General features: G+C 35.3%; 2 protein-coding genes across 5 annotated transcripts; both read right to left on the reverse strand.

Annotated features, from left to right (window-relative positions):
- Positions 1-6,335: 6,335 nt before the first annotated feature.
- Positions 6,336-20,086, reverse strand: LOC123884164. 3 transcript variants are annotated; one of them, XM_045933188.1, is made up of 7 exons: positions 19,925-20,086; positions 19,029-19,113; positions 16,720-16,817; positions 15,985-16,461; positions 15,086-15,235; positions 7,720-8,132; positions 6,336-7,029 (listed from the first exon to the last, which is right to left on the reverse strand). In XM_045933188.1, the coding sequence occupies exons 2-7, from the start codon at positions 19,037-19,039 to the stop codon at positions 6,415-6,417; spliced, it is 1,764 nt and encodes a 587-aa protein (XP_045789144.1). In that variant the 5' UTR covers positions 19,040-19,113; positions 19,925-20,086; the 3' UTR covers positions 6,336-6,414. The 3 variants fall into 3 exon arrangements, with proteins under 3 accessions (XP_045789144.1, XP_045789145.1, XP_045789146.1); XM_045933189.1 differs by having other exon boundaries at positions 19,035-19,113; positions 19,925-20,052; XM_045933190.1 differs by lacking the exon at positions 19,029-19,113 and having other exon boundaries at positions 19,925-20,027.
- A 2,171-nt stretch (positions 20,087-22,257) lies between these two features.
- On the reverse strand, positions 22,258-27,227 carry LOC123885516 (mediator of RNA polymerase II transcription subunit 18). 2 transcript variants are annotated; one of them, XM_045934798.1, is made up of 6 exons: positions 26,973-27,227; positions 26,095-26,144; positions 24,463-24,562; positions 23,258-23,315; positions 22,813-23,169; positions 22,258-22,638 (listed from the first exon to the last, which is right to left on the reverse strand). In XM_045934798.1, the coding sequence occupies exons 2-6, from the start codon at positions 26,128-26,130 to the stop codon at positions 22,536-22,538; spliced, it is 654 nt and encodes a 217-aa protein (XP_045790754.1). In that variant the 5' UTR covers positions 26,131-26,144; positions 26,973-27,227; the 3' UTR covers positions 22,258-22,535. The 2 variants fall into 2 exon arrangements, with proteins under 2 accessions (XP_045790754.1, XP_045790753.1); XM_045934797.1 differs by having other exon boundaries at positions 24,463-24,634; positions 26,973-27,220.
- Between the last annotated feature and the right edge of the window lie 366 nt (positions 27,228-27,593).

Raw genomic sequence — 27,593 nt, forward strand, 5'->3', positions numbered from 1 at the left:
ATTAGATGGAAGAAGCCTATTTTCCGAGAGATCACTTGGTTAAGAATTTATTCTCCAACCTAGAGCAACTCGGTTCGAGACCTGCCACCGAGAGAATTAGATGGAAGAAAAAATTAGGTTTTTTTTAATTAACCCTCACATAAATTTGTTGGCGCAGCAGAAGCAAGGATTGTTTGGTTCAGAGGATGCAAAGTTCAGAGGTTATGTTGCCTCTGACTCTGAAGTGCTTCAGAGGACGGATTGCAGGCACAGGCACGCAGGCAAGCTCATAGGCGCGCAGGCTTGAGCTTGAGCACACACAGTTTTGCAAAAACTGTGTTATACAAAATGAAAACCTTTCTTGATGATTTTGATTAAGAACTGAATATGAAACTTAGGGAAAATATAGAATTTTATTCTTCCTTATTGGGCCACAAAAGATTTTATTACAAATGAATGCACTAATTGCATTTATAGGGAAGCTTGTGTAACAAGCAAGCTTAACCCAAGGCATAACCAATTCCCTAACTAACCTAGTTAGTTACTAACAAACTTTTAACTAATAAGTTGGTTGTAACTAACTCTTATTCAAACATCTAACAAACTAATATTCAAGATGAATTATCAAATCTTAACACTCCTCCTTAATTCATGCTTGAATTACACACAACCAGACCTAAGCTCCTCCTTAAGAACTCAAATCTGTCAAGTTTCACAGCTTTTGTAAAACCATCTGCAAGTTGTACCTCAGTTGGACAGTACTGCACTTCAATCATTCCATTTGTCACTTGTTCTCTAATGAAATGAAATCTGGTAGCAATGTGCTTGCTCCTTCCATGTGAGATTGGATTTTTAGCAAGGCTTATAGCAGACTTGTTATCAATCCTTAGGATTAGAGGCTTCACTGGTTCACACTTGATTTCTATCATCACTGAATTCAACCAAATTGCTTGACATGCTGCAAATGTGCCTGCTATATATTCAGCTTCACAAGATGAGAGAGCAGTCACAGCTTGTTTCTTTGTACACCAAGAGATTGCAGCATTATTGAACTTGAAAACATACCCTGATGTGCTCCTCCTATCAGTTATGTCTCCACACCAATCACTATCAGAATACCCTATCAAAGTACTCCCTGCACTGTTTGTACCAATAGGGAATAGCAAGCCAACTTCCAAAGTACCTTTAAGATATCTGAGGATTCTCTTAGCAGCTATCATGTGTGACTTCCTTGGATCATGCATAAACCTGCTGATAACACTCACAGCATAGCATATATCAGGCCTACTGTTGCACACATACCTCAATGAGCCAACTATTTGTCTAAACACAGTTGGATCAACCTTCTCTTCATCTGAGCACTCATCAATTTTTGTGTTTGTCTCTGATGGATTTGACAATGGATTGCAGCTTTTCATTTCAAATTTTTCAAGTAATTCACCAATGTACTTCTGCTGGTGCATCACTATACCATCTTCTCTTCTCATAAATTCCATTCCTAGAAAGAATGAAAGTTCACCAAGATCAGACATTTCAAATTCACTTTTGAGCTTATCTTTCACTTTTGCAATTTCTGCAATTCTACTTCCAGTTATGAGCAAATCATCAACATACAAGCAGATTATGACAATATCTTCATCTTTAGGGCAATGTACATATACACCAAACTCAGCAACACATTTTTTAAACCCTATATGAATCAGAAAGTCATCAATCCTTTTGTTCCATGCTCTAGGAGCCTGTTTCAAGCCATATAGTGCCTTATACAGCTTATACACCATTGATTCCTTCCCTTTTATTTCAAAACCTGGAGGCTGTGACACATACACCTCCTCATCAAGTGGACCATTCAGAAATGCTGATTTCACATCCAGATGGTACAGGCTCCATTTGTTCTTACAGGCCAATGCTACAACCAACCTCACAGTTTCAATTCTAGCAACTGGCGCAAACACTTCATTGTAGTCAATTCCATGTTTCTGTAAGAATCCTCTAGCAACTAACCTTACTTTATGCTTTGAAATTGTGCCATCAGGGTTCAATTTCACTTTAAACACCCATTTCACATCAATTTTCTTTTTCTTGTCTGGCAAGTCAACTAGCTTCCAAGTCTGATTTTTCTCAATTGACTTCAGCTCTTCTTCCATTGCCTTCTTCCACACATTACTTTTCAAAGCATCTCTGTAATTCAATGGTTCAGCTAGTAATGCAAAGTGAATGAGATCACCCTCATCATTCAATGCATTGTCTTGAGTAACTTCACAGTCATTCAATCTAGCTGGTACACGTTTGGTTCTCTGAGTTCTTGCAATCATATGAATTCTATCATCATCATCACTTGATAAATTCATATTACCATCACTATCTGTACCTTGATTCTGAATATTTTCAGCAGCTGGCTCACCTTCATCACCTCCATCAGATTCATCACTTGAACTTGGATAGATGAAGGTTGACTGCAATTCACTGTTGTACACTGGTTCTTTCTCCCATTTCCACTTCTCTTCTTCATTCACAATTACATCTCTGCTAATGTGAACCTTCTGAGTAACTGGATTGTATAGCTTGTAGGCACCAGTTGGATGATATCCTATGAGTATCATTATTTCACTTTTATCTTCAAGTTTGGTTCTTCCAGCATCTGGTACATGCTTATAGCATAATGAACCAAAAATCTTGAGGTGCTTCACACTTGGCTTCCTCCCACACCAAGCTTCCTCTGGCACAACTTTCAGCTTCTTTGTAGGACATTTGTTCAGAATGTAGGCTGCAGTAAGTACTGCTTCACCCCAGAACTTGTGTGGCAAATTCTTCTGCTTAATCATGCTCCTTGCCATATCTAACAATGTTCTATTTCTTCTTTCAGCTAGTCCATTGTGTTGTGGTGTGTATGGAGCAGTAACTTCATGTGTAATGCCTTGATTAGTACAGAAGTTCTCAAATTCTCTTGAGGTATACTCTCCACCACCATCTGTTCTTAAGATCTTAATTGATTTCTCACTTTCTTTTTCAATTAAGACTTTAAACTTCTTGAACACTTCTAAAGCTTCACTCTTTAACTTCAAAGTGTATAACCAGATCATTCTGCTATATTCATCAACAAATGTAATGAAATACTTGCTTCCCCCTAATGAAGCAACTTCAAATGGACCACAGATGTCACTATGAATAACTTGCAATACAGCACTAGCTCTCTTAGGCATTTCAGCTACAAAGGGCTTTCTACTATGCTTACTCTTCACACATATTTCACATATGGACTTCTTTGTCTTGAACTTAGGCAAACCATACACCAATTCCTTAGAATTTAAATCACTGAGACTTCTATAGTTCAAGTGTCCATACCTTTTGTGCCAAAGTGCTTCAATCTCATCAATCACTGTGGTAGACATGCACATCATATCTACACTTGAGATTTTACACCTGTAGGTTCTATTGTTTGACAAGCTGCACATCAAAACCAAGTTCTTCATTTTGTCAAACAGCTTCAGTGCATTGTCCTCCATGCTCATAGAGAACCCTCTTTGCACCATTTGACCTAAATTGAGTATATTGCAATTCATACCAGGGACATATAACACTTCAGAGATGATCACTTTGCCTCCCTTCTTGCTTTTGATCACTATGTTACCAATACCTTCAGCAGCAAGTTTTCTACAATCTGCTAGCTTTATACTAGACCTTTTGCTTGCATCAAAATTGGTTAACCATTTTCTATGTGGTGTCATGATTTGAACACCCTGAATCAAGAAACCATTCTTCATTCTTCTCACATTCATCTCCTATAGTAGCCATCATCAAGACTGACTTGACATCACTTTCTTCTGCTACATTAGCCTCTTGTTGATCTTTCTTGTACCAACACTCATCTGCAAAGTGGCCAAGCTTCTCACAATTGTAGCATTTCACCTTGCTTTTATCAAAGTTCTTCTTTTTGTTTTTACCTTTGGCAAAACCTCCTCCTTTAGAGGATTCAGCTTTGTCATCAGTTTTTGAACTCTGATCTTTAAGCCACTTTGGTTTATCTTTGCCTTTCTTTTTGTAATTCTTGCCATTATCTTCTTTCTTGTTGGTTTGAGCTTGCAAGGCTTGTTGATCTTCTTTTCTGAACCTCTGCTGAGGACTTTAATCTCATGTGCTTCCAAAGCACTTTGTAATTCCTCAATTTTCATAGTAGCTGTATCTTTCACATACTCTATAGCTATTACTACATTATCAAAGTTTGGAGTTAAGGATCTGAGCACTTTCTCTACTACCATTTCATCAGTGACAGTCTCTCCACAATTTTGCATTTGATGAACAAGTACAAGAAGTTTTGAGAAGAAATCACTTACTTTTTGATCCTCTTCCATCACCATAGACTCATATTGCCTCCTAAAGGCCTGCAATTTCACCTTCATGACCTTGGTTCCACCATCATGGTAACCTTCAAGTATATCCCAAGCTTCTTTGGACTTAGTTGATTTTGAAGTCTTTTCAAAATGCTGTGCATCACAATTCTGCTGGATATAGAATAAAGCCTTGCAGTCTTTTTTCTTGTTTTCTTTGTATGTGTTTCTCTGATCATTAGTTGGATTTGCTCCCAACTCATCGTATCCATTCACCACTACCTCAAGACACTCTTGTGCTCCAAATAAGGACTTCATCACTGCACTCCATCTATCCCAATTCTTTCCATCAAGAATCAGAATGTTTGTACCAAAACCTTGGGTGTTCATCTTGAATCTTCAAGAAATCAATCTACACAGCTCACTTTGTGTTTCTCCACTTGATTCCTTCACAATTCACTCTTGTTCCTGTGATTGAACCAGGCTCTTGATGCCAATTGTTGGCGCAGCAGAAGCAAGGATTGCTTGGTTCAGAGGATGCAAATTTCAGAGGTTATGTTGCCTCTTACTCTGAAGTGCTTCAGAGGACGGATTGCAGGCACAGGCACGCAGGCAAGCTCATAGGCGCGCAGGCTTGAGCTTGAGCACACACACAGTTTTGCAAAAACTGTGTTATACAAGATGAAAACCTTTCTTGATGATTTTGATTAAGAACTGAATATGAAACTTAGGGAAAATAGAGAATTTTATTCTTTCTTATTGGGCCACAAAAGATTTTATTACAAATGAATGCACTAATTGCATTTATAGGGAAGCTTGTGTAACAAGCAAGCTTAACCCAAGGCCTAACCAATTCCCTAACTAATCTAGTTTTTTTTTTTTTGAAAACCAATTCCCTAACTAATCTAGTTAGTTACTAACAAACTTTTAACTAACAAGTTGGTTGTAACTAACTCTTATTCAAACATCTAACAAACTAATATTCAAGATGAATTATCAAATCTTAACAAAATTGAGGGTAGGTGCCCTATGCTGACATGACACCAATTAAATTTAGTCATATGTGTCCAAGTCAAACATAAATAATATTTTACCAAAAAATAATTTTGACTACTTTAATTTTCAAATAATTATATTTTAGGTTACTACTTTTCATTAATTATAATATTTTAGGTTACACATATTCTTATCATTTACTAAAAAAACATTTTTCACAAATCCTATTATCTTTTCTTACGGATTCATCTTTTCTTTCTCCGTAAGATCAAATTTTTTCGCCGCCGCGTCGCTTGTCGTCGTCGTTGCTTCACTTGTGATCCTTGAAGATCGCCGCTTCCTTAGGCTCCGGAATCACTTCATCATCGGCCTCTTCACAATTGTCTTTTAGAATAAAAAATAAAATCAATGTTACCTAGAAGAACCGATTCTGAAACAAACGTAGCCGAAACAAAATTCTGAAAGACAATTGTGAAGAGGTCGATGATGGAGAAGTGATTCCGGAGTCTAAGGAGGTGGTGATCTTCAAGGATTACAGGTGAAGCAGCGGCGACAAGTGAAGCGGTGGCGAATTTTTTTGATCTTATGGAGAAAGAAAAGATGAATCCGAAAGAAAAGATGAATAGGAGTTGTGAAAAGTATTTTTTAGTAAATGATAAGAATATGTGTAACCTAAAATATAATTAATGAAATTTAGTAACCTAAAATATAATTTTTTGAAAATTAAAGTGGTCCAAATTACTTTTTGGTAAAAAATTATTTATGTTTGACTTGGACACATATATGGCTGAATTTGATTGACGCCATATCAGCATAGGGCATATACCCTCAATTTATGTGAGGGTAGAGAAGTAGACACCAATAATTATTTATGTTTGACTTGAACACATATGACTGAATTAAATTGTTGTCATGTACCCTCAATTTATGTGAGGGTTAATCAGAAAAAACGAAAAAACAATACTACGATTTCATATTGTTGTGTCTCTTGACAAAAAATAGCTGTCAAAAGAATAGACAACACCTTGGATCTAAAAACAAATATTTTGCACAATACATTAATCATGCATAACATCATTAAAATTCATTGTGTACCACAAACTTGATTATTCTAAACAATCATACGTTTACTTGGCTTAAATAAAAATCTACAAATATAAGCAGAGTACACTATATCAGACCATAAAGAAAACTGCAGATATATAAACAATGGTATTGGTAAAAATGCAAGAGCAGAAATGAAGTTAGGAACCCATTTCAAACCATGATAATATGTTATGAAAAATGCACTACTAAATGCTACCATCATGCTGATTATTGAGACAAACAATGCTACTAATCCAGAGATCAACTTCAATGGCAATGACTTGAGAAAATCTTGTTCAGCATATCGCGAGATAAGGATAGAAAGAAAAATTAGGATCGAAGTTGAAGATGAGATGAGTGCCATGGAATCTGATAAAGCAAATATGAGAAATGATCGTTTGTTCAAATAATTGGGAGATTCTGTGTTATCATTGTTGCCACCTGGTAAGCTGAATGCGGCTGAAAATACTCCTGTTGCTATCAGAGTTGAAACAATCATACAAGAATTTGCTGTTTGTTTCATCCATGATTCACCTTTTTTAAGTAATTCTTCATGTTCTTTTGTAAATAGTTCACGAGGTGTTAAGCCTTCAGAATTTTTTGCTTCTATTAATGATGATGGTATTACCTTTTTCACCTCCTGCAAAATTAATATAAATTTATTAAACCTACTATTATTTGCAAACTATGCTTAAGCATGGACCAGGTTCTGTGCAGTCAGTAACTGCATGCGGGTTGTGCAGTCACGACCATCTGATCGAAATCAAATAGTTAAAAACGCATGACTACATGACTGCATGCAGTCACCGACTGCACAAGTTCCGGGTCCATTAATTAAGCATAGTAAGACATTGCGTTGGAGAGAAAGGCTCATCAGTGTAGTTAGTTGGTAACTACTAGTGATATTATATTGGAGGGGTCGGGGTTCGAACTCCAAATTCTCCACTTCTCTACACTTATAGCTAGTGTGAGTTTAGCCACTAGGCTACTAGAAACAAAAAATACATGGTGTCGGAGAGGGATCAAGATATGACCTGTCCAAATTTAAAGACATTATTTTGATGCAGTTACGCATTCAGGACATTGAAAGCCATTGAGGTCATCCATTACCATCCGATTTTAAATATGAACTGTTCGATCATGATCAAAACATTGGTAGCTATTTGATCAATATCAGATGCTAACGGATGACCTGAATGAGTGAAAATGTTGTCAATAGGCAACCCGATTTCGGGGCATTCAAGAAGACTAGAAAAACAAAAAAAAATATGTAAAGTATACTATATGAATTAGGGGAATAAATTATAGAAACTATAGGTATTATATATACCTCAAACCATGACAACTCGAGCATCATTTGAAGAGCAGCTCCAGAAACTATATTGAGTCGATCCGGGGGTGCTAATTTTGCAACAGAATGCAAGAAATTATTGTTGTTAATATCCACAAAAGAAGTTATGAAATCTTTGAATGCGCCAATTTCATGTATCAAATTGAAGATATTAGCATGTCTGTGCAAAATAGCAATGTAGATTATGCTTTGACCCTCGTTATTAAGTTCCCATATCAAATCAGGATAAGTACTCGTAACCAAGGATAGAAACTCAAAATTTCCAACTTCAGCTGCAATAAATGTTACTTGATCTGGTTCGCTCATGATTTTCTTCATATCTATGTCATCTAGGAAAAGATACTTATCCCACATTTTTCTAATAAGCTTAAGAATTGGAGCATCCCTCGTACCTAAATGTTGAAATACAATATATATATATATATATATTATAATCGAATTTGAGATCAATATAACTAAATAATCTCTTTAAGAATATGGTATATCAATTATCTAAATATATTACTATCTCCCGTCATTTTTGTAATAAACCGTATACATTTTTATTGGCAGTATGCAGCAGTTATGATACTTGTTGTACAGAAAAGGAAACGCAATACTGCAGCAAATTGAAATTAGTCAACTAACCAGTATTTTTATCTCCACAAATAAAGGAAACTTTTCTATTTTTTAGGATTCATCAAGCTGTAATTGTGCAGAGCTGTTGCAAATTGCTCTCTATATATTTTTCTCTTTTCCAACTCTTGTAATCGGTGTTCACAATTCTAATAAAAACAAAGCACTTTCTCTCAATTTTATTTTATTTTATGTTCATTGAATAATTGATGGACCTGATATATATATATATATATATATATATATATATATATATATATATATATATATATATATATATATATATAGGGACGGACTGGAGGGGGGGCGAGCAGGGGCTCCAACCCCTCCCTAAATATGTATACTATGTTATGTATATATGTATATTATAATCTATAAGTTGTTAAGTTGGGCATATGTATGTATAGTTGTTGTCTTTTTGTGTACTACTGGTTTAAATAGATGATCATTTAATGTTTATGGGTTGCTAATGACACATCCTATTTCTTAGCTACTTCTTTTTATACAATATCTAATCTAATATTATATGTTTGTCTATTCTATTTTAGAGTTTTGCTAATAATAATGAATTTAAAGATAGAAATTTTGTATTGATAAGAGCTTTTTTTTAAAATTTTAAGAAATTGATTACACGATTTTTTAGTCAAAATTACCATATCCGACTTTTAACTATCAATCATAATTAGTATTTAATTATTATCATTATTATTTTGGATTTGTATAAAGTCTATAGAGTCAATCACCTCAGTTGTTGGAGATATTTGTTCCTTAATTTACTCCAATTAGGTTACTATACTTGTGTATATATACACCTCTTGTAAACTCTCAAAAGAAATGCAATATACAACTTTATTCATTCCTTTATATGGTATCAGTTGGTAACGTTCCAGCCCTACCCTGTGAAAACCAGAAAACGCCGTTTTTTCTCTGTTTGCCGTAACCCTTTGCCTCCCATGACTTCCGATGGCTCTCGCTCCATAGCTAACCCCTATGAACCCTCCAAACCCTTTGCGTGTATCACCCTCAGCGGTGTCACCAAGCTTCTCCCTACCAATTACCTCAATTGGAAACTTCAGGTAAAAGCCTTCCTTGATGGTTTTGATCTACTCAAATACACTGATGGATCGTTCCCTGCGCCGACAGCAACGATCACCACCACCGCAACGCCTCCGGTAACATCACCAAACCCTGCTTTTCAAACATGGCGTCGCCAGGATCGTCTCATCTATGGTGCCATCCTCACCACTCTTTCGACGAGGTGGCCTCCTTGGTGTCCCAGACGAAGACCTCGCACGACCTCTGGGAGCTTCTCCAGAACACCTATGCCAAAGCCTCCCGTAGTCACCTTAAACAACTCAAGGAACGTCTTCGGATGGCCTCGAAAGGTACTCAATCCATCACGACCTACATGCACTCTCTGAAGCAAACTGCTGATCTCCTCGCCTCTCTCGGATCTGCTGTCTCCGTCGAGGACATGACCGACCATGTTTTGCGCGGCCTTGATGACGGTTACCGAGCAGTCATTGATGGGGTCAACGCAAGGGACACTCCAATCACCTTTGATGATCTCCTCGAAAAGCTCCTCATCCAGGAACTCTCTCTTGCTGCTGCTCAACGCCAATCACCTACTCCTGTTACTGCGCTGCACGCTCAAGCACGGTCGACCAACAACAAGCCTCGACCAAGTCAAGCACCTGCACCGACCAACCAACGCCTAGGTGATCGCAAACCATTCCTTGGTCGATGTCAATGGTGCAACACCAAGGGACACGTCCTCGCTAACTGCCAACTCTTTCGGACCCAACACCCCAGTGTCCCCGCACCTCCTCGTTCTTCTCCGAGCACCACTGGCCAGGCCCAGGCCCACACCGCTACTGCTGGCACATCCTCGCCTGGTTTTCTGCTCGACAGTGGAGCAACACATCATGTGACCAACGACCTTACAAATTTGGCACTTCACCATCCATACACTGGCCCCGACTCCCTCTTCATGGGGAATGGTTCAGGTTTAAACATCTCTCACTCTGGAACACTTTTAATTAATGATTTATCCTTGTCTAATGCTCTTTATGTTCCCTCCATGAAACAACAAATCATTTCTGTCTCTCAACTCACCAAACAAACTAACTCTGCCGTTGTTTTCTTACCAAACTCTTTTTATATCATGGACTTGCAGACACGCCAAACAACCCATAAAGGCTCATGTGTGAATGGACTTTATCTGTTGCCCACGACCTCACCTTCCGCCCACACCGTCCAAGTGGAATCCTCTGCTTCCTGGCATCACAAGCTTGGACACCCTTCAACTTCCATCTTTAAGTTTATTCAGCAGCATTTTTCTTTAGGTTCAAATAAATTTCCGCAATTAGATTGTAATTCATGCCAAATTAATAAAAGTCATAAACTTCCTTTTCATGAATCTACTCTTACATCTACTTATCCATTAGAAATAATTTTTTCTGATGTATGGACTTCCCCTGTTTTATCTATTGATGGTCTTCGTTACTATTGTTTGTTTGTTGATCATTATACTCGCTATATATGGCTATATCCCATGAAACTAAAATCTGATGTGCAATCTATTTTTCCCAAATTTAAAACACTAGTTGAAAACTTCTACCAACACAAAATAAAAGTCCTATACACTGACAATGGTGGCGAATACATTGGTCTTCGTTCCTTTCTAAGTACTCATGGCATAAGTCACCACACCACTCCCCCTCATACACCCGAACACAATGGCATCTCTGAACGGCGGAATCGGCACATTGCCGAAACCGGTCTCTCCCTTCTTCACCACGCTGGCCTTCCTCTCACCTACTGGCCTCACGCCATGACCACTGCAGCCTACCTCATTAACCGTCTCCCTACCCCAATCCTCGGGCACCAATCACCTTACTCTCAACTCCTCCGCATTAGTCCGGATTATCATAAATTAAAATGTTTTGGATGTCTGTGTTTTCCCTGGATTAAACCTTATGCTAACCATAAACTTGCTCCAAAGTCTACTATGTGTGTTTTTGTAGGTTACTCAGCTGATCAACATGCATATCTATGCCTCGATCCTTCAACTGGACGGATTTACACCTCTCGCCATGTTAAGTTCGTCGAAACTGAATTCCCTTTCCGTTCACTGGTGGCCCAACCGACCACGTCCACGACCTCACAGACTGGTCCACTCCAACTGCCCGTCTTGCCGACCATCGCTCCACCTACTGCGAGCACCAACCCCACATCCCCGGATACCTCACTTGTTGAGCCTCCCTTCCCGTCTGGCATTTCCTCCCCGACCACATCCCAATCCTCGTCCTCAAATACAACGAGCAATGAAATGACCAGTAATGACCCCCCTTCCTCCATACAGCCAACATTGCTCCCACAACCACAAACGACCTCTCCCCCCACAACGACCACTGAACCTCATGGCGGTGGGATCATCACCCGGTCCAAAAACAACATCGTCAAACCCATCCACAAACTCAACCTCCATGTCCGTCCCTCATCCCCGATGGAACCTGGTACTATTACCCAAGCCCTTCGTGATCCGGACTGGCGTTCCGCCATGTTGGCTGAATTTGATGCCCTACATCGCAACAACACCTGGGAACTCGTTGGTCGTTCCTCTGCTCAGAATTTGGTTGGTTGTAAGTGGGTCTTTCGCATCAAGAGAAATCCATATGGGTCCATTGATAGGTACAAGGCTCGATTGGTCGCTAAAGGTTTCCATCAACGCCCTGGTTGTGACTACACAGAAACATTTAGCCCCGTCGTCAAACCAGTGACAATTCGGATCATCCTCGCCTTGGCAGTTCGACAAGGATGGTCCGTCTGCCAGCTTGATGTTAACAATGCCTTTCTTCAAGGGACGCTCAACGAGGAGGTCTACATGGCTCAACCACCTGGCTTTGTTAACAAAAGCTTTCCTGATCATGTTTGTCGCCTAAAGAAGGCGCTCTACGGGTTAAAGCAAGCTCCTCGCGCTTGGTATATGGAACTTCGTGTATTCCTGCTCTCCATTGGCTTCGTCAACTCCACCGCTGATGCTTCTTTGTTCATTCAGCGGACACCACGCGCGACACTATACTTGCTCGTCTATGTCGACGACATCATTGTTACGGGGAGCTCCTCGACAGAATTGTCTCGTCTCATTGCTACACTTGCTGCCCGTTTCTCATTGAAAGATCTTGGCTATCTCAATTATTTCCTGGGTGTTGAAGTCATTCCTTCCGCTGCGGGCATGTTTCTTTCACAACGGAAATACATCACTGATCTCCTTCAAAAGTCGGGCATGACAGAAGCTAAACCAGCATCCACTCCAATAACTGCAACTCCTCCGCTGCTCAAAAACTCTGGTGATCCCTTGCCCTCCCCGACTGAATACCGAGCACTAGTTGGAAGTCTCCAATACTTGAGTCTTACTCGACCAGACATTGCCTTCGCGACCAACAAACTTGCTCAGTTCATGCAAAACCCGAGCACCATGCACTGGTTGGCTCTCAAGCGCCTACTTCGCTATCTGGCCGGCTCTTGCGACAAAGGCATTTTCATCTCCGCGACTGCTCCCCTGACCTTTCATGCATACTCAGATGCGGACTGGGCGGGTGACAAAGATGATTATATCTCTACCACTGGTTACCTGCTCTATCTTGGCGACACCCCCATCTCTTGGAGTTCCCGCAAGCAACGCTCGGTTGCTCGATCATCCACTGAAGCTGAGTATAAAGCCTTGGCCGACACGGCCAGTGAACTCCTTTGGGTACTCTCTTTGTTCACTGAACTTGGTCACACTCCTACAGCTGGTCCTGTCATCTACTGCGACAATCTTGGTGCTACACATCTGAGTGCTAATCCTGTCTTCCACTCCAGAATGAAGCACATAGCCTTAGCTTATCACTTTGTCCGTGAAAACGTTCAACGTGGCCGTTTTCGTGTTTCCTTCGTCTCTACCAACGACCAGCTTGCTGACATTCTCACCAAGCCTCTGCTTCGCCCTCGGTTCGAGTTTCTACTATCCAAGTTGCATCTTTCTTCCAGGTCGCCCAACTTGCGGGAGGATATCAATCATAATTAGTATTTAATTATTATCATTATTATTTTGGATTTGTATAAAGTCTATAGAGTCAATCACCTCAGTTGTTGGAGATATTTGTTCCTTAATTTACTCCAATTAGGTTACTATACTTGTGTATATATACACCTCTTGTAAACTCTCAAAAGAAATGCAATATACAACTTTATTCATTCCTTTATATTAACATGTTAGCATTTTCCTTTATTTTATCACAAAATTTTATTTTGTTTTAGGTGCTACAATGTTTGTAAGAAAAACTATAGTGATTTTATTTTATATGTATTGTTTGTTATTAAAAAAAAAAACGGTCTATTCGGCCCCCCGTCTCATTGATTTCTAGATCTGTCCCTGTATATATATATATGGGTAAATGATCATTTACCCCCCTGCAAAATAAGCAAATTTTCGTTTACCCCCTGTGCATATTTTTTTTCTGTTTACCCCCTGCAAAAAATAAATTCTCTCATTTTGCCCCCTGGCTGTACAGCAGGTCATGTGACTGTGCAAATCTGCTGACGTGGCTTGTACACATGGAAAAAATCATTTATATTTTTTAAAAAAATTCCACGTCAGATATTTTTTTTTTATAAAAAAGTTAAAAAAAATTTCCTACAAAATAAAAAAACCAATTTTCTTATTTTCTTTTCCCAAAATTAAAAAAAAATTCCTACAAATAATTTTTTTCCTACAAACGAATTTTAAAAAAAAAATCCTCCCAAAATAAAAAAAAAACGAATTTTCTTATTTTACTCCCAAAATAAAGATTTACTCCGAAATAAAGTTTATTTCCAAATTAAATATTTTAAAGATTTATTTTCAAATCTCTTTGAATTAAAAAAAAAAAATCTTTAATTTTTAAAAACAAAACTTTATTTTTTTTGTTAATCTCTTTGAATTAAAAAAAAAAAAAGAAGAAGTTTTATTTGTGTTTTCCTCTTCTACCAAAATTATATGTGATATTAAATTATGCAGCAAAAAAAATAAAGCAAAATTATGTTTCAATTCTTATGTGATATTAAATTGTGCAGCAACCTTAGCTTGCACTATATCTGCAACACTAAATTATGCAAACAAAAATAAAGATTCTATTTTTTTTAATTAAAAGATATTTGAAAATAAATCATTAAATTCTTTATTTTGAGGACAAAATAAGAAAATTTAATTTTTTATTTAGGCAAAAAAAGTTATTTTTGTACGAAATCTTTTTTTTTATTTTGTAGAAAAAAAATTATTTGTAGGAAATTTTATTTTTAATTTAGGGAAAAAAATTCGTTTTTTTTTTTTGTAGGAATTTTTTTAAAAAAATAATATATATTATGTGACAGGGAATTTAAAAAATAAATATAAATGATTTTTTCCACGTGTACAAGCCACGTCAGCAGATTTGCACAGTCACATGTCCTGCTGTACACCCAGGGGGCAAAATGAGGGAATCTATTTTTTGCAGGGGGGTAAACAGAAAAAAAATCTGCATAGGGGGGTAAACAAAAATTTGCTTATTTTGCAGGGGGTAAATGATCATTTACCCTATATATATATATATATATATTATAGACAAGATACTCAGTTGTTTAATAAATCTAAAAAGTGAACCATTTCTTATAAAAAGGACGAAGGGAGTAAAACTGAATTGAAAATAGTGAGTATATATGTACTTACATAAGTGTAAGAGGTTTTTGCGATGTCCAAGACTTTGACAATCACATGCTAAATATTTTCGAGCCAAAAGGTGTAAGCCCGTCTCATTGGAATCTCCACCACGAGTGAAAGCTAGTGTTTCTTTCTCATTTAACATTTCTAGGGCTAAATCTGCAACATACAAACAAATTAATTTTTTAAGGTTGAGTTAGACCTAATTCAAAATACTAAAATCCATGTTATACCATTTCCTACCTTCAAGATTTACCAAATAGATAAAAAAAAAAAAAAAAAAAAAAACCTAATGAACATAAAATTGAAAATGCTCATCCATATTAGTCATTTTTGGTCATTAAATTTGGTATACAAAAAGTGCACAAATTTTATATTTTCAAGAATTAAAATTGAAATTTTGTCAACTGACAACATCAATATTATTAGGTTGTACATACTCATAGGAGTGGGCATGGTTCGGTTTTTCTTAAAAACCGAACCAAACTGAACCAAACTGTTTTCAAAATTCATAATAACCGTACCGAACTGAACCGTTTGTCTTTTAAACCGAACCGAACTGTTAAAATGGTTTGGTTTTATGGTTCTGAACCAAACAATAACTAACTTTTGACTAAAAAAATTGAACCATTAAGAGAACCGAACCGAACCAAACTGATAATCATGAACCGAACCAAACTGTTTCATTTTAGTTTTAAAACTGTTAGTTATAGTTCAGTTTTTTTTTGTTTGGTTCGGCTTAGTTCTGCAGTTCGGTTTAGTTTTTTTTTTTTTTTTGCCCACCCCTACATACTCACCCTAGTTTGAACCTGGGAACTTGCAATTGTGCGTATATGTCAGTTTTAAGTGGTATATTTCAGTTTGTCTATAAATAAAAAAAGAAAGGAAGAAGAGTGATATACACTTACCATAGAGTCCTGAGTTTATACAAATGAGAAAAACCATACTCCAATCATTTTCCTCAAGTATTTCTCTAGATTTAGTAAACAAATACAATGCCATTTCACTTTTTCCTTGTAATGCAGCCAAGTAAAGAGGAGTGACACCTACTCCACCTCTAATTGATGGCAATAATGCATTCTTTTCGTACATTATTTCAGCAATTTGAACATTTCCACCTGCTGCAGCAAAGCAAAAAGCCGTGTTTCCCTTGTTATCTTGCAATTCCAAAGCATCACCGTCCATTAGTTTTACCAACTCATCCACAAAGTGAACATGATTTGATCCTGCTGCAATATGGAGTACTGTTCCCCACCCAGATGTTATGGCAGAGTACAACAATTCTGGATCTTGTTCTATTATTTTTCTACCTTCTTTCCAATCACCTTTTAGTGCTGCTTTGTGAAGGGGCACACATTGAGTTAGGTATCTCTTTTTGTGTTCTTCTGCAACAAAAAATTGATTGAGGGAATTCACTTTAGTATTTATACAATTGAAGCATTTCATATAAATTCTCAAGATGTCATTCTTAGAATTGGGAGTTGGGCCTAACTCAACCCTACAAAACCGACTTGTATAGTGAGGATTGCCCTCAGTTATAAACACATTTAGGTCATCTCGCATCCGATGTAGGAATTCTCTTAACTGTCAAGAAAACCTCTTACATAGATCTTTTGGATATTGAGATAGGGAAAAAAGCTTACTAGTGGAAACTAAATGGAGGAGAGGCCTTCTAAACTGAGCTGAAGCAACTCTATGCAATTGTTGTTGGCTAGAGTTGGGGACTTCTATAGTCATTTCTCTGCAAAAGAAACAAATAATATATATCAAGAAAATGACAACCACCTAGACCAGGCAATAGTAGCAGAGCCAAAAAAATTAGAGTCTTAGATAAAATTTCATATGTGAGCTAAACTAACTCCTAAAAATCTCAGTTTTGAAAAAAAAAAATCTCAATTTTGCACTAAATTATCCCTTAAAATTACCAAAAATTTTTGCTAGAGCTCGGGCAACTGTCCAGGCTTGTTGGGCCTTGGCTCTACCAACGATTAGAAGAACCCTTGCATTCTCTGTAGATTTGAATTATCTGTTGTTCTATTCCCTCATGTTCTCTGCTATCTTTTTATGTATGTATTTATAAAAACTCTCATCATATTTTCAGTCACATCATCAGTTCTTTATGTTTTACTCCCTCCGTTCTTTTTTAAGTGTCAAATCATCACTTCTTTATGTTTTACTCCCTCAGTTAAACCAAGCTAGTGGATTATTGTATTATTTTTCCAATTCTACCCTTATTTAATCTATCATTTACTTTCCCATTCCAAATAAATTTAGCATACACCCTTCTTCTCTACATTAAATTTATGGAAAATGTGAAGTGGAGTTATTGAAAAAATAAGGTTATAATTGACAAGTTGTACTTTAAAGTATCAAAACGACACTTAAATATGAACAAAATAGTTCTACTTAAAAAATAACCGAGGGAGTAATATATAGTTACAGTGTTGTAGCCGGAGTTGATCCAAGTCCTGTTGGTGTAAACGCACAATATGGTGTATTGTATGCTAGTAATAGTAATAGCATGTTCGCGCGGGGGGGGGGGGGGGGGGGGGGGGGGGGGGTTGGTTCCCTTCACAAGTTAGTAGCGTGTTGGGTAATGGCAATTCAATTACTTTTTGGAAGGAGAAATGGTTCGGATAAGGGATTTATTTCCTAATTTATTCGAGATAGCTGCCCAAAAAAATAGTGCGGTTTCAGACTTAATTCAGCCGGGCAGTTATGAATTGAATTGGAGCAGAGAGTGGTTGTCTTCTTTGTCGCACGCTGAGTTAGTAGAAAAGGCAGATTTAGAGCAACTTTTATTTGGATTGGCACTACACTCGGATATCGAAGATCGTTGGCGATGGAATTCAGATATGACAGGTTTGTTCACCGTAAAGTCTGTTTACATTTTTCTACAATCCCGCCTAGAGTCAAATTTTATCGAACCAGATTTATTGGCTGCATTACACAAACTGTGGAAGAACGATATTCCATCTAAGGTGGGAGTGTTTTGATGGCGTCTGTTTCTTGAGAAATTGCCAACTAGAATGGTCTTAGCATCTAAAGGTATTTTGTCTAATCCACATGATTTACCATGTGTATTTTGTTTCCAAGATGTGGAGGATTGTAATCATCTTTTCTTTTGTTGTTACAAAGTTATGGAAGTTTGGAGGCAAGTTTATTTGTGGTTGGGTTTTGAATTAACACTTCAGGAAGAGGGTTGAAAACATTTTCTGCACTTAATTATATTATTATAATTATTATTTGTCGATAAAATATCTCTATGATTAGGTTTGTTTATTCTTAGCCCTATAATTAAGGGATTTAGTTTAGATTTAAATACATTCATTTGATTACAAAAACCAAGGTAGTCATACTATTTTATTATGTAAATAATATAATTAGGTCATTGACATAATTATCAATAATATTTTATTATTCTTATTATTTTCTCCTATTATTTCACCTAAATACCCAACAATTTCAATAGATACCCAAATTTCTATCGATTATAAAAGTAAAAAGAAACATTGAGGAAAATATTTGGATAAAATAAGATAAAAGTAGTTAAAAGAAGTAGAATATTCATCAGTGATGTATCCTTAATTATAAACACTCTTTTAAAGAAAAAATTTGTTCTTAAATATAAGCTCCTTTTCAATTTTTTAGACACATTTATTATTAACTTTCCAAACATAACCCTACTTTATATTGAAATACGTAAGGTTAACTACAAGTACATCTTTTTACAAAGCACAATATAATAATTGTAATATTCAAAAAATATACATTTATTACACTACAAACTTTTGGTAATAAGCGTAAAAAGTTACAAAGGGGACTTATATTAAATGGCGGACGAGTAAAAGATTAAAATGACTTAAAAGTTAATTCTAAGTAGTAGTAGTCAAAAAAAAAAAAAAGTAGTAGTACTATATTAGGTAATTTTTATATTTGGATATATACTTACACAGACATCATTTTAAATCTCCACTGCCTCGAGTATCGGCCGAAATTTGTCCACTCCAGTCCTTTGATTATTAATTATTTATGACCTTCATTTGTAATAAAAAAATATTAGTTCACCAAAAGCTATGCTATGACTCAATTATCCTCATGGAATATTCTGACTCAGACCAACTAGAGCCATATAAATATTCCATCACATACTTTTGAAAAATAGATACATTAAAAAAGTATCTTGTGATGACTTGGACCAATATTTTCACACATCTATGAAATGAAATATAGATTTTATTAGGTAAGAAAGAACCACACAATTGATTGTCTGAAAAAATATTTATTATTTTCTTATTTCACTTTTAATTAAAATAAAAATTTTCAATACTGATATTTTCAATTTTCAAATGTAAAAATATATCTTATAAAAAAAATTAATATAACATTTTCTTTACTGCTTGGCATTACTATAATTAAAAGTAAAATAAAATAAAATAAATAGAAACATGTAATCAACCAATCATAACACAAGTTCCAACAGATGTTAAAAAAAAAGAAAAACACAAGTTCCTACTAAATAGGGATAAAATCAGCATGATGTGGTTGCAGTGTTTTAAGAAGTTTCTTTTTTTTCCTCTGCTTTCAAGATCCAATTTTTTTTTATCCTACTATATTTGGAAATCATTTTGTCTATAGATTTTTAATCTATAATTCAAGATATATGAATACATAACAAGAAAACCATATAATCAGACATTATAAACATCTTTTAACAGCAAAACGAAACTATAAATTAGAAAGAAGACTTGGAAAAAAAAAAGTTTGTAATTAAATAAAAGAAGGGACCAATTAAGACAAAGAAGAAAAGAAGTAAGAGTACATTAAAGAAGCTATAAATTTGATTACCAGAAATTTTCCAAGCTGCAAGGTAATATTGAGTGTGCTCAAAAATTGCCAAATTTATTCTGCAGTGAAGTCTTTGTTTTTTCAAGATAAGTCCAAGTTAAATATACAGTAAAGAGAAGACCTTATAATTAACTTGGGCTTTTAGTCAAGTCAATGATGAATATTTGAATAATTGTACGTCCTTGTCTATGAAATAATTACAAAAGAAAAATGTAACTTTTGTAAATTAGTATTTTGATCTCAAAATTGTATGAATTTGCAAAATGTTATGTAGTAAAATAATAATTTGACCTTGAAATGTGTAAATGACATTCATTTTGAAACATTTTTTTAGGAAAGTGATATTATTATTATTTTTTTTTTTATAAGCAAAGTGATATTCATTTTGAAATGGAGGGAATACTACTCTATTTATAGGTTTATTGAGAAAAAAAAAATTTAAAGAAAAAAAATTTCACCTCAATATTTGTTTGACCACCTTCTATCAAGTTACTGTTATCGAACCATTGAAGTTATGCTCTAGATGTTCAGTCTTGTATGTAACTGGTGCGGAACATATTACATATGGTGTTAAAAATCTCACATTGAATGAGTTATGGATGGAACATGTGTTTAGGTGTGTAAGCGGATCAAACAAAATCGATTAAACTAAAAACCCATCCTGAAAAAACCTATTTGTTCTTGTTCGGTCAAAGCTCCTTAGATTGTTTACTGATTAAGTACTACAAACTTAGGAATCAAAATGTAGATTTGTTTTCATAGTTACCTACTATTTAAAAAAATCAGAAAAACTTTACCAAAAAATAAAAAAATAAAAAAATCAGAAAAAATAAAATAATAGCAGCCGCCTTTGAGGACCAACACTACCACCACAAGAAATTATTCTCTTGGATATGTCCCTTTTCCTTTTTTATTTCTATATTTCCAAGATTACATTAGACTCATACTGATTCAGTTTCTTCAACTGATCACATAAAACTTGAATTTCACTTGTGAAAAGTAGGTGGTTAGATCTTGTTTCAATTATTCAAGTTATTCTAATCTAACTAAATATTTGAGTTAACTTGTTAATAACAAAGTTGGTATGTAACTCGATTTTTATGTTTTTTTACAATATTATTAACTTAATGTGATCAATAAGAGAATATAAAAGGATGTTTGAAGCTGTTGTTAAACATGGTCAAGGATTTAGGACACCATCCTTTCATAAGCTAGAGTGAAATATTTGAGTTTTTACGTGGACAAGATCAACTGGATTGGATGAACACATAGTTTTTTGGAAGCATTATTATTTAACAAATCAATTCTTGTTTGTGTTTATAATTACGTGTATATGTGTCTATGGTAGTTTTTTGCCCTAGACCTTCAATTCTTTTAACCCTTAACCCAACTAGTTCACTCAGTTGAGTTATCCATCTCACTCACTGTCTATGGTTATTGTGTATATGGATTTTATTTGTGCTTCAGTTGTTCTAATTATTGGGAATTAGTGTGGGAGAGATTAGATTAAGTAAAAACTAATTAGAATGGAAAAGTAACCAAGTATGGTACCCATTGCATATGCGAGGAGGATAGCTCGCTTGTGCGAACCAAGTTAGAATGCGGAATTAAATTTTGAATCGCATCACATATACCACGGTAGATTCTCAAGCCAAAATTGGTAAAGTTTTCTAAGTTAAGTGTGGTGTCGCCGAAAGATGACTGCAACTCACAAGTGTGGGAGCTCAAATATGTTATAACATGCAGACAGAACCAGTATTTAAGCTATATTCATCACATTTCGTGGGTTTTAGTAAACCAGTTTGACTGCATTTTTTTATTGTCTTCTTTTATCAGAGTTCTATCCCTCAATTTACGTTATGTGAATCTCATTCTCCATTTGGACAAATCCATTTTGAAAATAACAAGTATCGACTCATACTTTTTTAATGGAAAACAATTTTTCAAGAGAAAAGATAAAAGGGCTCACATTTCTCATATCTTGAAATGATCCTCCCAACTCAAATCAATGGTACATTCAATGGTACATTATTTAAAGATTATTTAGTGAAGATGTTTTCTCTTTAGGCTCCTCAAGTATCTTTTATACCCCTAAATATTTCAATTTTGCCCTTGATAAAAACTTAGGTTCGCAGAAACCGAAGTTTTTTCTAGTTCAAATTCAGGAAAAATTCGGTTAACAGAAACCGGATTTTTATTTCAAGGCAAAAATATTCGATTCGTAAAAACCGAAGTTTTTATTGAAGGGCAAAAAAGTAAAATCCATAGGGGAAAAAAAGAACCATGGGCCCTAAAGAGAAAACATCTTTAGTGAAAGTGTAATGTAAACCGACTTATCTCAAATTAAACCGAACCTATTTTATACATAACAATATCCACAAATTCAGTCATTGAATCATAAACTTGATGGATCCCCCTAACCACATTCAAAATTACTCATTCCCTACCAACTCATTGACTATTGAGCATGAAAACATCTTTCTATCATTTTAGTCTTTCACATAACCTTGTCCACTACAAGTTCCTATTTCCAAAGACAAAATAGTAGGGCCATGAAATTTTAACATACATCAAGTTATGCTTATGTGCATACATTAACATTACTGGACAACTACAAAGGTGTACCCCCACCATCAGACATTAGAGATGCAGCAGCAGCTGCAGCGGTAGGAACCACACCAGTTGAAACGCCTGGTTTGGACAGATGCAGAAGCCTGAGAAATTAAAACCAAAAAGTTGCATGTGTCAATGATCAAATTCAAAATGAAAGAACAAACAAAAACATGATATGCTATGCCTTCTACAGCATTAAAAATAAAAAGTGTAGTCGCGAATCTACAGCAAGGATGGAGATATATACAATTGAGAAGAGAGTAGAAGTTTCTTACGGGGCAAGGTATTCACAAAAGGATTGAACAGCAGCAGCAACTTCAGTATAGTTTTCAGCAGAAGCAGGGGCTGTTACTTCAACCATCTGTATGCCAGGTGTTACTGGCACAGCCTCGTCAGTGGCATGCAGCTTCAGCATTTTATTGACTGACGAAACCGTTACAGTGATTTGTGCCCCCCTATTGAACTGGAAGGAAAACCCCACCCTCAACAGCTCATGGTCTAACCTATAGCCCAGTACATAGAACATGCGAAGCACATTCTTGCTCACTTTGCTTTCTACCATTGTCCTAACCAGAACTGAAATTTGGTCAGCACCAGCACCCCTCATTGCACCACCAACATGTCTAACAGTCCTGAACAGGTCATCAAGCACACGTTAAATGTATATATGGATATGGAAAAAGTCCCAACAAGTGATAGACCTGAAATTGAATTATTTACCATGAGGGTTCAGTTTGCTCTAAATCACATAAAAGTCGAACCTCAGAGGATCCCGTGCCTATAAGAAAAGGAAAAAGATTATGATCAATTTGACAAAAGGCTGGAATATGAAATATTCATGAAAATTAGATATACGCCTTGCTGAAGTAAACTAGTAAAAAATATTGGGAATTATTGAAGATTTCAGAACTTTTCAACTCTAACTACGAAATATGCTATAACGATTAAACCTACAACTTCAACAACCATATACTTCTTCCATGTCACAGAACAGAAAGAGTAACACAAGTAACCCTGACATGTAAAACTGTGAAAGTAATCAAATCAGTTCCTCTGTAAGAAAGCCAATACCAAAGTACACCTCAGGTAAAAACTGGTCATGCCATTTAGATGCTAATTGACTGACCAAGAAAATGCCTAAATTAATATATTAATGCATACTATGAGGGAAAACAATTAATATAGATTATACATTATATGCATACAACATTCACAAAATGTTAACCAGTTTTGTCTTGCAGTGGTTGATCATATCTTGTCTGGTTATCTGTAAAACTCTTTCTGGGGATTCCAACGAATCATGGGTATTTCCTCATAATACTCCCTCTAGTTCTAATTATAGATAACTTTTACGTTTTAGGTTCATTGAAATGCTAATGTATCTAAAATATAATATAGTCCAAATACATTAGTTTTCCAATGAACCTAAAAAGTAAAAAATTCTCTTATAATTAGGACCGGAGGGAGTATGAAGTAATTTTCAATATTGGGCAAGTTTATAGGAAGAAGTGCTCTGTTACTGCTTTGATGGGGTTGGGTGTGAAACTATTATGAATATAATTGTTTTCACTATTTTCAATATTGTTCTTCTCACAAACACTCTCGGGGCTTGCTTTCTCTTAGAATTTGGGTTGTGAGTTGTAACTAACTCTACTCTTACAAAACCGGTTTGTAAGACGACCAATCACTTATATAATTACATTTTCAGACTAAAACACAATTCACATCCAATTTGACAACTTTCTTAGACATGGAGTGCAACTGAAGCCGTTATTTTGTAGCGACATCTGTTTCTCTGCTTCCGATTAAGTTATTTTAATTTATTGTTCCCAGAAAAATGATCCTATTTCCTTTTAAATCACATTACTTCCGCAACAACAAAATATTGTTGGCCACAGATTAACATATTGGAAGAAAACACTAACCCAAGTTAGGATTATTCTTGAGGAACAATTCATGGATTCTTAATCGTTCTCTCTGAACACCACATAGTCCTTGAAGAAGAATCTCAAGAGCCTCGACATGCTGCAAAAGAAACAATATCAAATGTCGAAGTTGTCTTGAATACAGTCCTTCATGGGGTATTTCCTCGACATGCTAAAAAAATGTAATAGTAATACTTTTTGATAATCTTAAAGCACAACTCATGCATATATCCCGCAATAAAAAGATTAATTTATTCTTTATGTTCAATGAAGAGCATAATATTGTGTCTTCCATGAAATAATATCACAGTTCTAATGAGTGCAGAGGTAAATTAGATGTAATTGTGAGCAATACTGGCCATGAGAAAGAAAGCGTCTTTCATGCAGAGATTCCAGATCCAAACAAAATCATAGGATACTATACCATCATATTCATGTATACTGAGGCTACTTTACACAAAAGTAAGTGTTGAAAAGAAATAAATACTGTTACATTAGAGAGGATCAAGTTATTTTACAAAAAAATACTCAAATCTATAGTGTAAGGATCTTTAATTATTAAGAGAAATATATTGATAAGAGAAGTTTAAAATGTGAGACTTGCGATGGACCTTTAATTATTAATAGAAATCTATAGTGTAAGGATAAGGATACAAGAAAAAGTTTGTGCATCTGCATCTACACATTTTCCTGATGTTTTAAAACATCCAAAAGTGAGTTAGTGCTACCACTAGCCTTTTGAATGAATTACACATAGCACATTGCAGAAGTACACACACGTCATTACTGAATATCTAAATAAATCAAACTTAGCCACACACTGGACTTTCATATTTCATAGCTAGGTGCTAACTATTTATAGAAACATGGATCAAGAGATGGGCCTTGACACTAGGCCCAAACCAAGAGAAGAGCATAGAGAATGATGACGTGGCCAATTGAGGCATGGTGTGCATGGGATTATAGCTATATAAGTGGTGTTAGTGATAGAGAATAATCATCTGAGAATTCTGTTATTTGTATGGGATCACTTGTTAGTGATTTGGGGCACTTAGTGCTTTGGGGCTAGTAGAATCTCTCTACTAGTTTGTTACTTTCTTACCTTTATTTTGTTATTTCACCATTGCTACACATTGTAATTGTTTCCCTGTTTCATTAATACAATTGCTATTTCCCTTTTCATATCCATTTTCTCTACTTTTGTGATGTGAACCCTATCAACTAACCAACATTAAAAGGAAATATAATAGATTGAACAGGGCAATGTTGCAGCTACCAACAAGATCAACAGGCTGTGAATACAATGTTGTTGAATGTGGGGATTTTAGACACAAAGATGAGAGAAATAATAAGAGTTTGAATATTATTCATAATAGCTTGATAGTAACTTGATACAAAAGACTAAACAATAATCCCTATTTAATAGACTCAATCTTGTTTCTTCAAAAAATAGACTCAATATTAATCAAATAGAGAAATTAGGAAACAAATCATCAAAACAATAAAAGTAATATAAAAATTAACCTTATAATGTATAAAAGATATTTTCTAATATTCTAACAAAATGTTTATGGGATGCCTAACATATACTAATAATAATTGAAATTTTAAAGAAGATACAAACTCACTGACCTGTGTCTCTATAATTCCCTGAACCACGCATTCCATGTCTGCTTCTTCCCCTTCATTGGACAATAGATATTTTGGAATTAACTAAATTATATAATTTAACATATGCAATTACAAGAAAACAAACTAATATTTATACAACCAAAACGGACATGAGGCTACTTAGTTCTTACTCCAATTTTCACCACTATTAATATTACTATAGTTTCACCTGTATTAATATTAACACCTTTTCTCTCTCAATTCTCAAATATAATGTAGAAGACGGGTTTTCAGTTTAAAAAAAAAAAGATGCAACCAAATCGAACCAAACTGAAAATACAGTTCGGCCATAGCAAAGTGATTGCATCTGACATCAACTAGTGTTGTCAAATAGCGGCGCTATAGCATGGGCGGAATTTGAACAAATCGCTATTCTTTTACAATACAATATGAAAAACATGCAGTCAAAAGATCCCCATATTGACTTTAGACCATGAGAAAGAATAATTTAGTTCTTCGGTTAAACCGATCATTCGTTATTGACAGAAAAATCATGGTAGGCACTTTCGTGTATTAGCTAAAGGTAGTGGTTATTAAGAAACTATAGCATTGTTGCATAGCAGAATTTGAACAAATTGCTATTTTTCGCAATCAGCAACTGATAACACTAACATCAACTGAATTGCCGCGGGTCCAATAACCTCTGAATATATGGTTGAGTTTCAAAATTCAAATGCTGACATAACCCTAAAATCAGTACAAGAAGTTATGACTAGGGAAGGAATAAGTAAAAATAGCACATTGAACCCCAAACTTAAACCCTAAAATCACAAGCTCTATCAATAAAAAACATTAGACAACAAAACACAAATTGAATCGCTTAATATTTAGAGCATTACCTCAAATTGAATCTTTACAAAATGCGATTTTGAACAAATTTCAGATGAGAAAGATGAACGATTCCGATTGAGTTGGAATAACGAACAATGAACTGCGACTTCGAACGATTTGAGAGTGAACTTTGAGGAACGATTTGTGTTGAAATTTTTGGGGAACGATCGAGAGCGATTTGAGAATGAGAGTGAGAGTGATCTAGAGTGAGAGCGATACGAGACGTAACGAGACTGATCGAAACTCAGTTTAGATAACTCTGTATTTTTTTTAATTTTTTTTGTAATAATAATAATAATAATAATAATAATAATAATAATAATAATAATAATAATAATAATAATAATAGAGTCAGGATCCGTTGACACCAACTAGTTTGACACCAAATGTTACACCTCTCAATAACGTTTTAACCGATATAAATTTTATATAAATTTGGTTTGATTCCCAAAAAGTAAGTACATACTTGACAAAATAGTACTAGACAAACTTAATGCATTGGATAAATTTTGTCTCCCATGATATTTGGTGGACAAAAAATTATTTTAGTACTTTAGACAACTTGTATGGAAGAAAAAATGTTGTCTTGGCAGTCTTGTGGTTTAGTGAAGCACAAAATTTTTACTTAG

This window comes from Trifolium pratense, linkage group LG5 (assembly GCF_020283565.1).
Source record: "Trifolium pratense cultivar HEN17-A07 linkage group LG5, ARS_RC_1.1, whole genome shotgun sequence".
Classification (NCBI taxonomy): domain Eukaryota; kingdom Viridiplantae; phylum Streptophyta; class Magnoliopsida; order Fabales; family Fabaceae; genus Trifolium; species Trifolium pratense.